The 14,520-nt window shown below is 34.8% G+C and overlaps 1 protein-coding gene across 1 annotated transcript in view; it reads right to left on the bottom strand.

Annotated features, from left to right (window-relative positions):
- Positions 1-14,520, bottom strand: part of LOC149422371 (uncharacterized) — a 280,175-nt gene that overhangs the window by 44,205 nt on the left and 221,450 nt on the right. The window contains exons 5-6 of the mRNA XM_089633760.1: positions 8,406-8,508; positions 879-1,035 (exon numbers count right to left, since the gene is read on the bottom strand). Of these exons, the coding sequence (XP_089489886.1) occupies positions 879-1,035; positions 8,406-8,508 (260 nt within the window). The remainder of the gene's footprint in view (positions 1-878; positions 1,036-8,405; positions 8,509-14,520) is intronic.

Genomic DNA, 14,520 nt, shown 5'->3' with positions numbered 1-14,520 from the left:
TAACTACCATCAATAAAATCGGAAGATGTGGCTTATCATTTGATTTTGAAGTGAACTAGTTTTGGTTAAAAAAAAATATTTGGACACATTTAAAAAACAATTATTTGATTAAAATTTTGACATTTTAAGAAGATTTATATTACATATTCTAATAGTACTCCGAAGAATATTTTAATAGTACTCCTCACTGGAAATACTGCACTGAGGGGAGCTAGGTTTTAGATTTTCAACGATTTCTATGTTTCAACGTCATGGTTTGGGTAGGGATTTTTCAGTAACTTTTACGACGAAATTTTCTAAATAATAGTCAATTAATACTTCTTTGAGCCAAGAATTGATAGTCTTAATATAATTTTTTGCTGTTTTAATTTGTTTGATACAAGGAGGAAGTTTACCATATAATAACTTTACAGCAAAAATATATAACTTCTTTGTCCAGAGGTAGATTACACTAAGGTATATTTGGTTTGTCTATGGTTTAATGATTATGTGGAGGTTTTATGTACATGAAAAGTCGAACTGCTTAAAGATTTCTGTTGTTAACGTCCTAAACGGAACCTCTAATAATGTAGTCTTTATGATGTATTTTGTAAGTATATTTTATTAAATTTCATATCATAAATTTTTTTTTGCAAAGATAATAAGAAATTGACTCCTGAAATGCAACACAAATTTCCTGAAATTAACACTAATAGTCTTTAATCCACAAAGCTTTCAACATAATATTCAAGGAGAGTTCTAATAAATCAAACTGGGTTTATGAAAGCTCATAAGGATAAAACACCAGTTTTCAGAAAGAACAAATGTTCAACATTTTCTTACGACAAACAGCATCTTGTTTGTCCTTGAATTAACATGCGTACTGCAAATATACATACCTCACAATGGCTTCCATCTGGGAGACAAACTTGTATCGCAGCTTGAAGTCGAATGGCGCACTGGGGCGGGAATGGAACAGTTTTACGGAGACTGTGATCGTAGAGGTCTCGCTATAGTAAACTGCATAACCCGACGAGGAGCCACACCACGATCCCCCTGGTTACAAAAGAATATATTAACATCAAAACAATTCATTAAAAATTTATAAATTAATTTACATTATTTTTCCTCGTTGAGTAATGGACGAAGTTTTGGGGATGGTATAAGTAATGCATGACGTAGATTCCTTACTGTATTCCGGGTTTCGAAAACGTTTGTACCACGAAATGTGAAAATCATCATTCTAAACCAATGTTCAAGGATGGTTAGATTTATCTCCAATCGAAAATATACTGTAGTTCTGTGAACAGTAGAACTCGCGTCCAAAAATATGTTTATAATTTTCTCTATTAATAAATCAATATAAAATTTTCCTATGAAATCATAAGGTTTGTAAACAGATTGTAAAATACCTACCTACTTAAATGTATATTTTTTAAACTTTTGTATTTTAAATTCGGAATTATACAATTTGTATAAAAGAACGTCACTATCTCAATGACAATTGTGTTTTCAAACAATCGTTTAATAATATTGAAAACTGCAAATAAGAAAGACCAAATAAACACGACGATTTTACATTTGTAAAAATATTTTTACTAAACCACTTAAACAGTCTTAATCTTTAACCGGAAATGAAAAGTACAAACAAATTTACAGTTGCCTAAATTTTTTGTTTTTCTTGCTATCAGATAAACTTGAATTTAAGCTGAAATGTCGCTTTTGACAAGGAAGGGTCTACTTAACCGATTTTCCCTAGAGTCTGTTGTAAGTGCCCAACGTCCATTTGTTTGAATTATGTTCCATCATTTTTAAAATTTGATGCAGATATTTCAAACACGGTATAACCTAATGGACTAGTAACAAAAGTGTTTTTCTGCATTTTTTTTTTACTTTAACCCCACTATACACAGGAGGCCTAGAGGACATTAATTTCCCTCAGGGCCTATGTCATATTTTAAGATACTGTGTGGAGTGTTTTTTTAAAGAAAACGAACGAGAGGTTCTGGGAAGGTAAAAACATCTAGGAATCAGTGTGTCCAGGAGTTACGGACATATGATTATATGCTTCCCAATGCGGCGCAAGGTGATGGGTCGAGAGACCAATTGGAGAGGTCAAAGGGTCTCCCCATCTCAGCCTCTCTCCATCTGGCACGCTACACAGCTGGAGGGCAGGCGCATCCTAAACATACCTCATCCGATGATTACGGGAACCCCTACTAAATCACCAAACGTAGCGACCCACTTGGCATAAGTGTTGGTTATCCTATAAATGTTCCCGGGGTGGCGGTACTGAAAACCGCCTCCCAAATAAAAACAATTGGGTACCATTTGCTGTTTTGAACATGGTCCATCAGGACAATTTTCTCCACACGCTCTCTGCGTGTCCCTGGGACGACCGTCTGGATCAGTCATACTTAACCTGCGGCCCGTCAAGCTATTTTGTGCGGCCCTCAATACATTTAATATCAGGAACATGATTTACAAAATTTGGCATTCTATATCACGTTAATTTGAGATTAATTGCCACTTTGACGTACAGACATTGAAACCCGAAGAGGATAGTCGTTGTCGTGTCAACATCAGATCTGGTATAATAGTGTTGCTACTGCACACGCTAGATCTATCTCCAAAAAACAAAGATTTTACAGACAAATATGCGCGCAAATAATTTTGCTCGTGACAACACATAAATTTTTGACAGCTCCAAACTTAAATGCGTCACAGTCACAGTGTTGAGCCTTTATTTCAAGTAAACATTACGCGGAACACGGATACGATAGCTTTTTTGGTGTCTTATAAAATAATTATTTTAATTTTTGGGAATTAGTTCCTGAAAAATACAAGACCGTCAAAAATTGTGCCTGCTTGCTCCTCACATTGTTTGCATCAACATATCTTTGTGAGTCATCATTTTCCAAAATGAAATATGCAAAAAAACGTATACAGGGATCGACTTACTGATTCTCACCTAGATGACGTATTGATGATAGCATGCAGCAATTATAAACCCGATTTGTCTAAAATTGTTGAAAATTTATCCCAATGTCAAAAATCACACTAATTTCAAAATAAACGCTTGGATACATGTTACTATTGAGTTTTATTTTTTTCACTATTGTAATTTTTAACGATGGGTATGCTGATAAGTGATATGTACTATTATTATTCTGTTTTGGTTATATTTTTATAAATCTCAAATGGTTTTCCAAAGAAAACGGGGGTAGTGGGTTTCATGATATTTTTTGTCATACCAGTGTAGTGTTGCGGCCCGCGTAGCTTTACAAACATATGAATGTGGCCCGCAGAAGAAAAAGGTTGAGTATCGTTGGTCTGGACGTTCTGCCTTAAATATTTTCAAAAAATGAAGAATTCTGAAATATCTAGGTACGTTCTGTTTTTTTGTAATACTTCTTCACGTATTATATCCAATGTTATTATGTTGTCGTGAGAAGTGTGTGCACTTGTGACGTTTTAATAAATTCTCTGTTTGTATGAATTTATAAGTTAATTACTCATTGCAATGAGAAAAATGACTATTGCTTATTTATTTAGAATCTCTTCAAATAATTGGTATTTCCGATTCAAAACGTATCTCTTTCCCATGCAAAAATAAAATCATCGTCGGGCGTCCTCGACTACTTCTACCATTTAAACTACTCTCCAAACACTTCTGGCAATACTTAGAACATGCTTTGAAATTTTCAGCGAAATCGGTACAGTAGTTTGAAGCCTTAGACACATTACGCTATATTATGCGCGCATAATTGGGCTTGGCATGTACGTATTATATGTTGGCTGACACACTACGCTATAATCTTCCTCAGATCAATATCATTTCTTTGTTTGGTCACTTTGACAGACGACAGCCGCGTAATATCGGCGCTCCGTAAATTGTTCGGACCTCTTTTTTTGCCGTGTGTAGGAGAGAGGGTCGCATTATTTTAAAATATAGCCTGGCTAGCAGATCACAGCGCATATCGTCGCCACGCCTACACTTATATCACATCATATTTTTGGGTGTGACAGGTCTGTATGGGATTGTATGGCGAGCAATATGAAGTTATTTAAATTACGATTACGCTGTAAAGTGTTCAATAGCTTTAAAGTACAAACAAAGAAACTTTATTTTTTAAGATCATAACGATACAAAGAATTTTCGAAGTAATTAAAAAATATTTGGATTTTCACGAACACGTGTTCCTAAACCATGATAACATATTAGTATTTTTTAGTAGTAAGTTTATCAGGAAACCCGTTAATTCATACGTAAAGCCTGCATTCTGGTTTTGGGCCAGATTTACCAAAAATTTGATGAGATTCTTTATAAATTAGCCTATTATAGTAATTATTAAAATATTTTCTTGGTATGTACTAATGCAGTACTAGTAGAATTAATGTTAAGGCGATGCCATACGTAGTAATGCAAAATGCAAATATGTTTTTGGTTTGAAAATTTGGTCGCCTAGAAATGTTTCAGATGCTTTAAATAAATACTGCGAGTAGAATACATACTTTGAAATAAACGAGTATTTTTTAGACATGTCTTTTTATAAGCCGAGAAAAAAATAACGTTAAGGCCTATGAAAACTGCTTTAAAGTTCATAATCTTCTACTTACGAACCCATTTTGGGTTATAATTTTATTGTATAGTGTGGAAAATTAAGTTATTTATAAAATGATAAAAAAAAATTAAATATTTATGCCTGAACATCCACAAAATAAAATCAAAGGCACTTTTTGGCCATGTTTTTTTCTTGCATAAATCAAAACAGGCGGATGGTGTTAAGCGGGAATTTAAACCTTATCGCCATCTACGTAAGGGTTGTTATTGATAGCGGCTCAATTTAAAATATTACACGACGTAGTGCATCGCCTTAATGTTTTGTGATAGGAAAACGAACATTTCGGTGTTGAATAATATAGCTTAAAATTTTAATTTGGAACTCTGATTGTTACTCGAATCCAAAATATTTATTCAAAATTGCCTAACGTCCTGACTCCAAATCTTAGCTTAGAATCAAATTTTAATTAAACCATAACCTACTTCACATTATTAAATTGCTTTTCACGAGGCAAACAATTAGGTACCCTTACAAATCTTGTAAAGAATCTGAAACAATAAATTCTTGGTAAACGTAATTTCAAGATAGCAAAATAAACATTAGACCTGCGTATAACTAATCTCTCAAAATAAATACTTTTTTTCTAGAAGCACGTAATAAAAGATTTTCCTTTCACTCTTTGTCAATTTTGCAACATTGTATCAATATTAAAGAAAAAACTTCTACGAAACTAAGTTTAATTGTTCTAAGGAATGAGAGTTAAAAAAGATTACGTTATAATTAGTTACTTTTCAACCAACAGTTCCCAAACGTTCGGAGCCAGAAAGACTCTGGCTCTCCCCTATTGGTGTATGTTGTATGGCTAAAAGTAGTAGTTAGTGAAAGGAGATGGGAAGAGTAAGGTTGGGAAGTACGTGACTATTCAGATCTGGTCACCAAACCCAGCTAAAGCCGTTTGAAGTGACGTTTATATTCTTAATGGTGGTCTTTCACTAGGGTAATACTTCAATTTGGAGAGGCGGGTATGGGTACCGCCGCCCCGGGAACCATTTATAGAATTTATAAAACCACTGCCATAGGTCCCCGCAAGAGGTTCGCTACGTTTCGTGACTTAGCAGGGGTGCCTGAAATTAGGGGGTAAGGTTTGGCTAGGTCTAGGCGGATTATGCGTTTGGATCTGGAGAGACTGGTTGAGGGAGGCCTCTTGACCTCTCCAGCCGGACTCTCTCTCGTTTACCGCATGTGAGAGGGAAGGATTCGTACATCTGTCAATCCTGAACGCATTGACCACCAGATTCCTAGCCACCCCTCATTCCCTTTTCCTTCCCAGAACTTTCTTTCCTTCCTTTTCCTAACAAGACCCTTCACACACCATCCCCAAAGATGACATTGAAAAAACACTGAGAGTATCTTCCATACTGCAACACGTTGAAAATGTACTGCACAAATAACAGAGTTTTTAATCTGGATGGCACTGGAGGCACTCGAAAAAACTGCAAATTAATCCAAAAGACATTAACCTTCTCAGGTGTATGATTCGAGGGATACTGATCTCTGCTAGCAATCCGGAGGTCGCGGTTCAAGTCATTTTAAAACAATACATTGGATATTTGCTACACGTTCCGGATCGTCCAATATTCAAAGTTCTAACGCTCCTTGAAATGGCTTGTAATATTATGTTCAACTGATAATATTCTCACCGATGTAGATATCTTCAATTATAACGAAAATAAAAATTTCTGTAAACGATGTATTCAAATGTTTTTTAAATGTATCCCAAATGGTACATATACCAAGAAAACCAAACAACGTAAAATCAGTTTTATTTTTATGAATTTATTTTATTTTTCAGAAACATTATAAAAATCACAGCATTAGAAAAGCGATAGAGAAAATTACACAATTTTGTAAATGTGAAACCTCGCAAGAGCTCCAATTGCTTCCAACCGGCTAAAACCAGTGAGATTATGGCATCTTCAATTTAGGTATTTTTGATTCAGATGTTAGTAGGGAGGGGAAGGAGATAGGGAAAAATAAGTTAGGGAAGTACCCGGCTATTCAAATCTGGTCATCAAACACGACCAAAGCCATTCAAGCAACGTTTCAATTCAGAATGGTGGTCTTTCACCAGGGCGATACTGAGAGTATCTTCCACTCTGGAACGTGCCGCAAATATACTATATGTTATTTTAAGTGAATAATTTGTGAAATAACATAAATAAATGAAATAAAATTTACTTTCGAACCCGCGACCTTCAGTTTGCTAGTCGAGAGTCTTACCCCTCGATAACTGAGGCCGTCAAAATTTGGTATAATAAACATATTATGAACATATAAAACTATAACATATGCAAACATACATTTGGGAAAAAGGTTACACGTAGGTACACACAGATAAAGGTTCAATAATATTTCGTGCTTGATTTCATTGTAGGACAAGTGGAAAATATCCACATATCCTGCGAGGCAGTTAAATAACCTAGTGAGTCTTCCCAGGAGCATCATAAATATCCCATTGATAAGTTAGTTCTGCACCTGTTAAGAATCAAAATCCTGTATTGGCGGCCCGTGAAATTATCCCGGACATACCGTTTAGAAGCCTATAAGTTATCAGCCATAATGCGACATCCCTCCTAGAACTAAGGCTAAAAATAATCTGTTTCAGTTTCAGTGCGATTTACGATAAATCATAATTTCCTGGAATATTGTTTTAACGGTTTCATACAATTTAACAACGTAAGTATCTACGGTAAATACTCCTGGCACTATCAGAACAAACTTTCAGCGATATTGGTTGACAACTTTTCGAGTTTTACACATGTTGATTTTTTATCTATCTATACTGTTTAAAAATTAAATACATATTGGATTAGGTTAAGGCGATGCACTACGTCGTGTAATATTTTAAATTGAGCCGCTATCAATAACAACCCTTACGTAGATGGCGAAAAGGTTTAAATTCCCGCTTAACACCATCCGCCTGTTTTGATTTATGCAAGAAAAAAACATGGCCAAAAAGTGCCTTTTATTTTATTTTGTGGATGTTCAGGCATAAATATTTATTTTTTTCCCATAATTTTATAAATAACTTAATTTGCCACATTATACAATAAAATCATAACCGAAAATGGGTTCGTAAATAGAGATTGTGAACTTTTAAGCAGTTTTCATAGGCCTATACATTATTTTTTTCTGGGCTTATAAAAAGACTCATATAAAAATACTCGATTATTTATTAAATATCAAGGTCAAGATGTATTTTACTCGCAGTATTTAATTAATGCATCTGAAACATTTCTAGGCGACCAAATTTTCAAACCAAAAACCCTGTTATACAGGGTGTAGCAAAACAGACAATGCAGTTTTGAAGGGCTATTCAAAAACCTCGCAACATACAGAAATGGGTTTTACTTGGTACATCATGCCATTTTAAGTCCTGTAGATGACAACAGAAATATGATGGCCCCCAAAAGCGATGCAATGATGAAGGCGATTTTTGCCACATCTCAACGGGTATAGCGGAGATTTCTTCCCAAATTCAATCCTTGAGTTTTTCTAAGAGTTTGTTTAAAAACATTTTCATTCAGGTAGCTTCACATAAGGCCCGCTGGGTGGCTACTAAAATTTCAAGAAACGTGCGGACAGCGAAGCCCCGGTGTTGTCCTGACCAAACCATGGTAACGACTGAAAACGGCACGACCCTCTCGACACAATAAGACCCCTTCCAGGTACCTACCCTAACCACACGGGTTGTAACGACCCTTCAAAACTGCAATGTCTGTTTTGCTGCATCCTTTATAGAAGTGAAGTTTGTTACCTAACATCAAAGAGCAACATTACATTTCTGAAATGAGAAAATACCTGTGAATGGTCTTCCAAGTTCTGATAACTGCATATAGCCGTCTGGGCAGCCATCCAAAGCAGAGGGTTCGTATCTGCCCACGTTGAAGGCGTCAAATATTAACTGTGAACAAAGAAAGACGAGACGTAAGTGCACTGGCTTGGTCATACGGTTAATTAAAACACGTCGTTATTCCGTTAGTTAACATTCAAAGTTCGCCAATTTAGAAAGTTCCACAGTAACGAGTTAACATCTACGTGTTACGTTATAATATTGTACTGTAGTCGATCTGACAGTAAAGTCGGGTTTTGGAATGTGGAATATGACGAATGCTTTGTTCGTTAGTGAGCATTGTTAAATTTATAATGAGCCATTATTTTGCCGACATCAATGATGATATGCTTATTGTGTTGTCTAAGAAATCATTACGTATTTCCCTAATCTAATTTTTTACAAAATTTCCTTGAAAATTAAATTTATAACAATCATTTTAATAATAATAATTATTGGATGAAAAATTCAAACATAACGTTCCTGAATGAGCTACAAATTGATTACATATATCAATTACCTATTATTTTATTAGATTTAACTCAATTATAAATTTGTAGAGAATTTCTTAGCCATTCTTCATAAGAATTATATTTTTTAAATCATTAAAAATGTTGTGGTTCGAATTAATTCCATTAAATATAATATTATAATAAACATGTGTTATTTCCAAATTATTTTCTATATTTTCTGATGGAAAAACAATGAAAGTTTTGACTAGAATGGGGTTGTTAATTTATTAATGATTAGGTACTTACGATGGAAATACTTGAGATTTCTAAATAATCGTATTTTTTTTTCTTAAATACTCAATCTTTTTAATTATTGATCAAATTAGTTGGAGTAAATTAGTAATCCAAAAAATGCTACAAAGCAATCATCTCTTAAAAACCAATTGCATGCCAATATAAACAAAAAAAAAACTTTATTCACTTTTTGGATTAACATTATTGAGTAAAACCTCAAATTGTAATATTTAATTATTGAAGACAATATTAGCAATTTCTAAACGAAAATCTGAAACAGAAAAATCAGAAAACGATACGGTCACATCTAGGACTCGAACCCAGGACCCTTACCTTGCCGGGGCACTAAAAAAAATATATAGGTTTATCTAAAAAAGACGTTGTCTAGATTGCATTTAGTTCGGATTGAATCTTGCGATTATACATAAAGATAGTTGCCAATAAAAAAAAATGTGCCGTGAAAAAATGAAGACAATGTTGGTAGTTCTTATTTGAAGTATGATACAGTTAAATATGACCGAAGGGGATGGGGTCCCATTAGCTCAGTGGTAGAGCTGTGCCCCGGCAAGGCAAGGGTTCTGTGTTTGAGCCCTAGATGTAACTGTATCCTTTTCTGATTTTTCTGTTTCAGATTTTCGTTTAGAAATCGCTAATATTGTCTTCAATAATTAAAAAAAAATACGTTTCGTCAGATTTTATGGACGTCTTTTGAATGTGATAATGATGACGTCGTTGCCCAATTTTTTACTTTTTTAGTAAATCTATTATAGTTGAAGAGTTAAAACACGAAGGTAAAATTAAATTTTGGATTTCTTCAAAAATGACGAAGTTTTGACCTTTCGAAATGAACTTGTGGAAAACGTGTGCAATGGTGTCATATGATGTCAAACGAGACACGATTCAACACAATTCATAATTCGAATGGGAGTGCTGCAGGACTAGGCAGGTTTTCAGTATTACTATTCAATATTCAAAAATAAAATATGAAATATCAAAAAATTCTTTTTCTAGTTCTATCTTCAATACGCTTTAGTCGTTTGTAAAAAAAAAATTCTTTGTGTGAGGCGACATCATTAGAGTATTTCGGAAATGGTTTTCAGATTTTTAAAGAATGTTACTCTAACAAGAAGTTATATAACACAATTTAGTAAAAATGAATTTCCTGAGAGCTGTCAAGTCAACATCTTAAGCGTGGCATCATTATCGTCATCAATGAACTGTTAAATTGAATTAGAATAATTTCTGGTAGTCTACTAAAAGTTGAATGAAAAAACGTAATTAATTCCTAGAAGGAGGACAGATTATTCTCCCTTGAAAGGAATTATTTGATTCCAGAACAGTGGTGCCAGATTTAAAAAAAAAATCGTTTTTTTTTAACGATGCATCATCTGTCTTTTAATAACAATTAGATATAATTTACTTAATTAAAATGTCTAATATTCTTCAAAAGGTACCCATCCCTCAAGTAAGAATTAATTTTAATATTTTCCAATTTACATGATCTTTGGGGATCTGGTGAGGAGGCACGAAATGAAAGATGTTGTGAAGGTCACAGTGTTTTATTTGAGTCAGATTGCTGTATTTGAGATGACTTGAGGACCGATGATGAAGACTCCGGATGCAGGCGGTGAAGTGCTGGTCAAGCGCGGGTCAGTGAGTCGACGCCGCTGCTGGTGACCGGACTCGTTGACGTATCAGGTACTGGTGAAGAGCGTAGGTCTTCCGGGTGCTCCAGTGCTGAACAGGGTAGCCGAAAGGTGCGGTGGACCTGGTCGCCAGTTGTGCGGGAGATGGCTTAGACCGGCGAGGATGCCGCTTGGTCTAGGTGCGTGGATGTAGCGCTGGTCAGATGTGCTGGAACCAGGGCGCTGTGATCCGGTGTAGCGCTGGCCAGTAACGATGGCCGGGGCCAGGGCGCTGTGATGATCCCGATGGAGTCCACGATTGAACCGTGCAAAGCCGGATGTTATCGCCCCGCGCGCAGCGGAGTCTTGTAAATTGTTGAACGACTGATGACTGACTGACTGACTAGTTCCTTCACGCTGTCGCTTTTACAAGGTGAAAAAGCTTCTCGAACACTTTGGTTGCTATGTAGATATTGCCAAACCAACATCCAAGAAGCTTGTTTGGAAGAAAACCAAAACTTCTAAAATGACGTTCGAATCAAGTAGTGGCGTACAACTAGAGATCTAATAAATTTTAAAAGTCTTGATATGGCGTATTACTTAGAACGGATTGTTTCTGAGAATTTGAACAATTCTTCAAACAAATTTTCAAGTTCTGTTATTATTTAAGTTCTCAGTTCAGTAAGACTCCATTAATTTTTGTCTTTTAAGGTTTCAATAATATTCCTTTAATTTACAAAAAAAAATAATTTATACAGAAGTTCTGCTGTGTATTTTATTAATATTACGCGTGACAGCTCTTTCGACTTTTGAAGGCATTATCAAGCTATGGTGAGTATAACACACGAGTTATTCTCAATTAGGAAGGTATTAATTAACAGCTTGATACATGTATTATATGTTTACCCTTAAGCAGATCCTTTGAAATAACATACTGTTATACACTGTTATTGGACAGTTGGTATACATACTTTGTTATTAAAGGGTATTTTTCTTAATGTTAACCCTCTGTCTGCTGTGCACTTACTGGTGATCCTACGTAATTTTGTCAATATGTATTAGTTGTTATCACTCTGTTAATAATAAGGTCTTTCAAAATGAATAATTTGGATGACTCAGGGGTTTCTGTTGCCTGCATATCATTTCAATAACATGTGTTGTTGTGTTCTATAATAATTGAATTCGGCTTAAAGATATTTAGGAATGGCGAGCTAATTATATTTAATTAGTTTTTGAATATATTACTAATTTCCAGCTGCTATATATTATCATTGAGTGAGCGATTTAGCATGAAGAGATGCTTAGCAAATTTTGATTGTCACATAATTGTGAAAATGTTTTTTTCATATTCATGAGAATGTTTTTTCATCAGAACAGAAAACGCTTTGTCTACTCAGACCGGAAAATTGCATTTATACCCATTTAAATCAATAAACGTCCGAGTGGCCAGCAATGAAAAGTATCTTTAAAATCTAGCTTTCGAAATTCAAATTGAACAGACAATTCCCTAAAATAAATCCAGAATCTTAACGACGTAAGTGAAGCAGCCGTGTACAAAAATATTCGAAGCTCAGCCCTGGTGTATTAGACAGACCTGTGGTTGAATTTGCCCTATCTACTCTCTGAAATAAAGTGGAAATCTTAACGACATAAGTGATGAAATCGTATAAAAACAATATCAAGCTCGCGGCCCGACGTATTGGACGAACCTACGGTCGACTTTGCCCTAGTAGACCTAGAAAATCGATCTATCCGTGTCGTTTCTATTAATTATTTTTGATGAACGTATTTATTTTAAAATATCAAATGATTCTAGAGGAATCTCTCGGGAAGTTACTAATTCATCGTCTATAAAAATAAAATCTGGTACTTTCACCTAATTTTATAGTTGAAAAACGTTTTATAAAATTTTCAAATCCTTTCTTTAAACCATCCAGAGACATTTGAGATTTTAGTGATATGTTCATCACAAATTAAATTAAAATGTGAGCGTTGTGCAAACTCCCGTTGTTGGAGTCTTATATTTAGTTATTAGATCCTCCCAAGAATTCTTATTCCGCTTCTCCTTTACCTCTCCATTGTTTTCCATCTCAGAAAACCCGCAAAATGGAATGCCATTGTCACTAGCCACAAAAGTGGCAGTCTTTCGTGTTGTAGAATTTACATTAAAAGTAAATAAACGTCTCACAGAAGATGAAAGTAAAAAAATTTAAATATAAATGGCGCTTTGAAGAAACACCAAACTTACTTTTATTTCCCTTTTTGGAATTAAAATACAGTTTTAAAGTTTGTTTTATAATATTATTTATATAGTGATAAAAATAAAATTTTGACATTTCAAATTCACTATTTTAGATTTGCCGACAATACGACGTGAACGTGCGGAGCGCGTTTGTGACGTCACTGCAGTTAAACTTTAAGGGACAGTTTTGGGATCAGGTGACAGCTGTTGTAGCTGCCAACGCCGTTTCCTACGTCATAGCCAAATTTGAACCGTTGAAGCAATTGCGATTGCAAAATGGTTTTTGAAACAATGAAAATATTTTAAAAAAAAAATTGATTAGTGAATATATCCCGTCGTACCAAATATTTCCGATTGCGAATAAAGCAAAGTGTGTGTGTCTGTGTGTGGCATTTAGACCTATCTATCTACGATCGAAATTTTACTATATGCATAATGAACAAGCAGGAAGTAATGTGTAACAATTTGCATACATTACCAAATAATGGCCGAACACAATAATGTCACTGAATACAACACGAGCTAATATGTTCCGCTTACATTTAATTTGATTGGCAATGGTATTTAAAACCCCGCATCCTACACATACACCCTCATTAATGTGCGTAACCCTTAACACAAGGCAAACTAATTTCAAAGCATTCGAATTAATATTATTGCGTACTACTTACCTGTGATTATTTCTATTTCTATTTCGGTTGTGAATCTGTCAAGTCCAGTTCAATTAACTCTAGAACTTTTGTTTTAAACGGAAATGTCATTTTTAAAATTAGAAGATTTTATTTCAAGAATTCAGGCAGGTTATAAAGTACCTATATACCTGCAATAAAACATTTTTGACAGAAAATAATTTAAATCTCAATTGTCAAGAGATGTCAAGAATTCAGACGATTGGTGTATTGTGATGCAAAAACATGATTTTTTACCTACAATTAGTCCAATTTGATCTCGACCTCTCGCAACGCTCTAACGCCGAACGACGGGAAACTAAAGAATCTGGTCCCGCGCACTGCTACTCGAGTGATTGTAGTGGACCACGTTTCGTGAACCCGTGATTTTTCACGGGCTTGCGCAAATGTTCATTAAATTAAAGCCTTAGTTTAATTAACATTTTGAGAGTCTTCAATCGTTGTATTCAGTATTCAGTGATCACCAAAATGGGTATTAGAGCATTTCAAAACGTTTTTGAACACAAATATTTGTTTTCAAACAACTTTGTGAAGGAGAATTACATATAATGGGTTTCAACTATACTAGTAGTAACAGAGCTTGACTTTTAAAAGGAGTTTCATTAATGCTAAATAGTCGATTCCTAGCATACCCAAAATAAGGTCGAATAGAGCAAAGATAGTGGCCATACTCCATGTAGAGAATATTATTGTGGCTTTCTCTATTGTGAAGGACTTGACTTGCAAAAGATTGAACCGACGCGTCGGGACGCTTATAATAGCAATCTTGGTTAATTGTCGAG

The sequence above is a fragment of the Hesperophylax consimilis genome, chromosome 7 (assembly GCF_061612785.1).
Source record: "Hesperophylax consimilis isolate HC1 chromosome 7, BYU_Hcon_1.0, whole genome shotgun sequence".
NCBI classification, from domain to species: Eukaryota; Metazoa; Arthropoda; class Insecta; order Trichoptera; family Limnephilidae; genus Hesperophylax; species Hesperophylax consimilis.
This window is presented reverse-complemented; position numbering and strand designations above follow the sequence as displayed.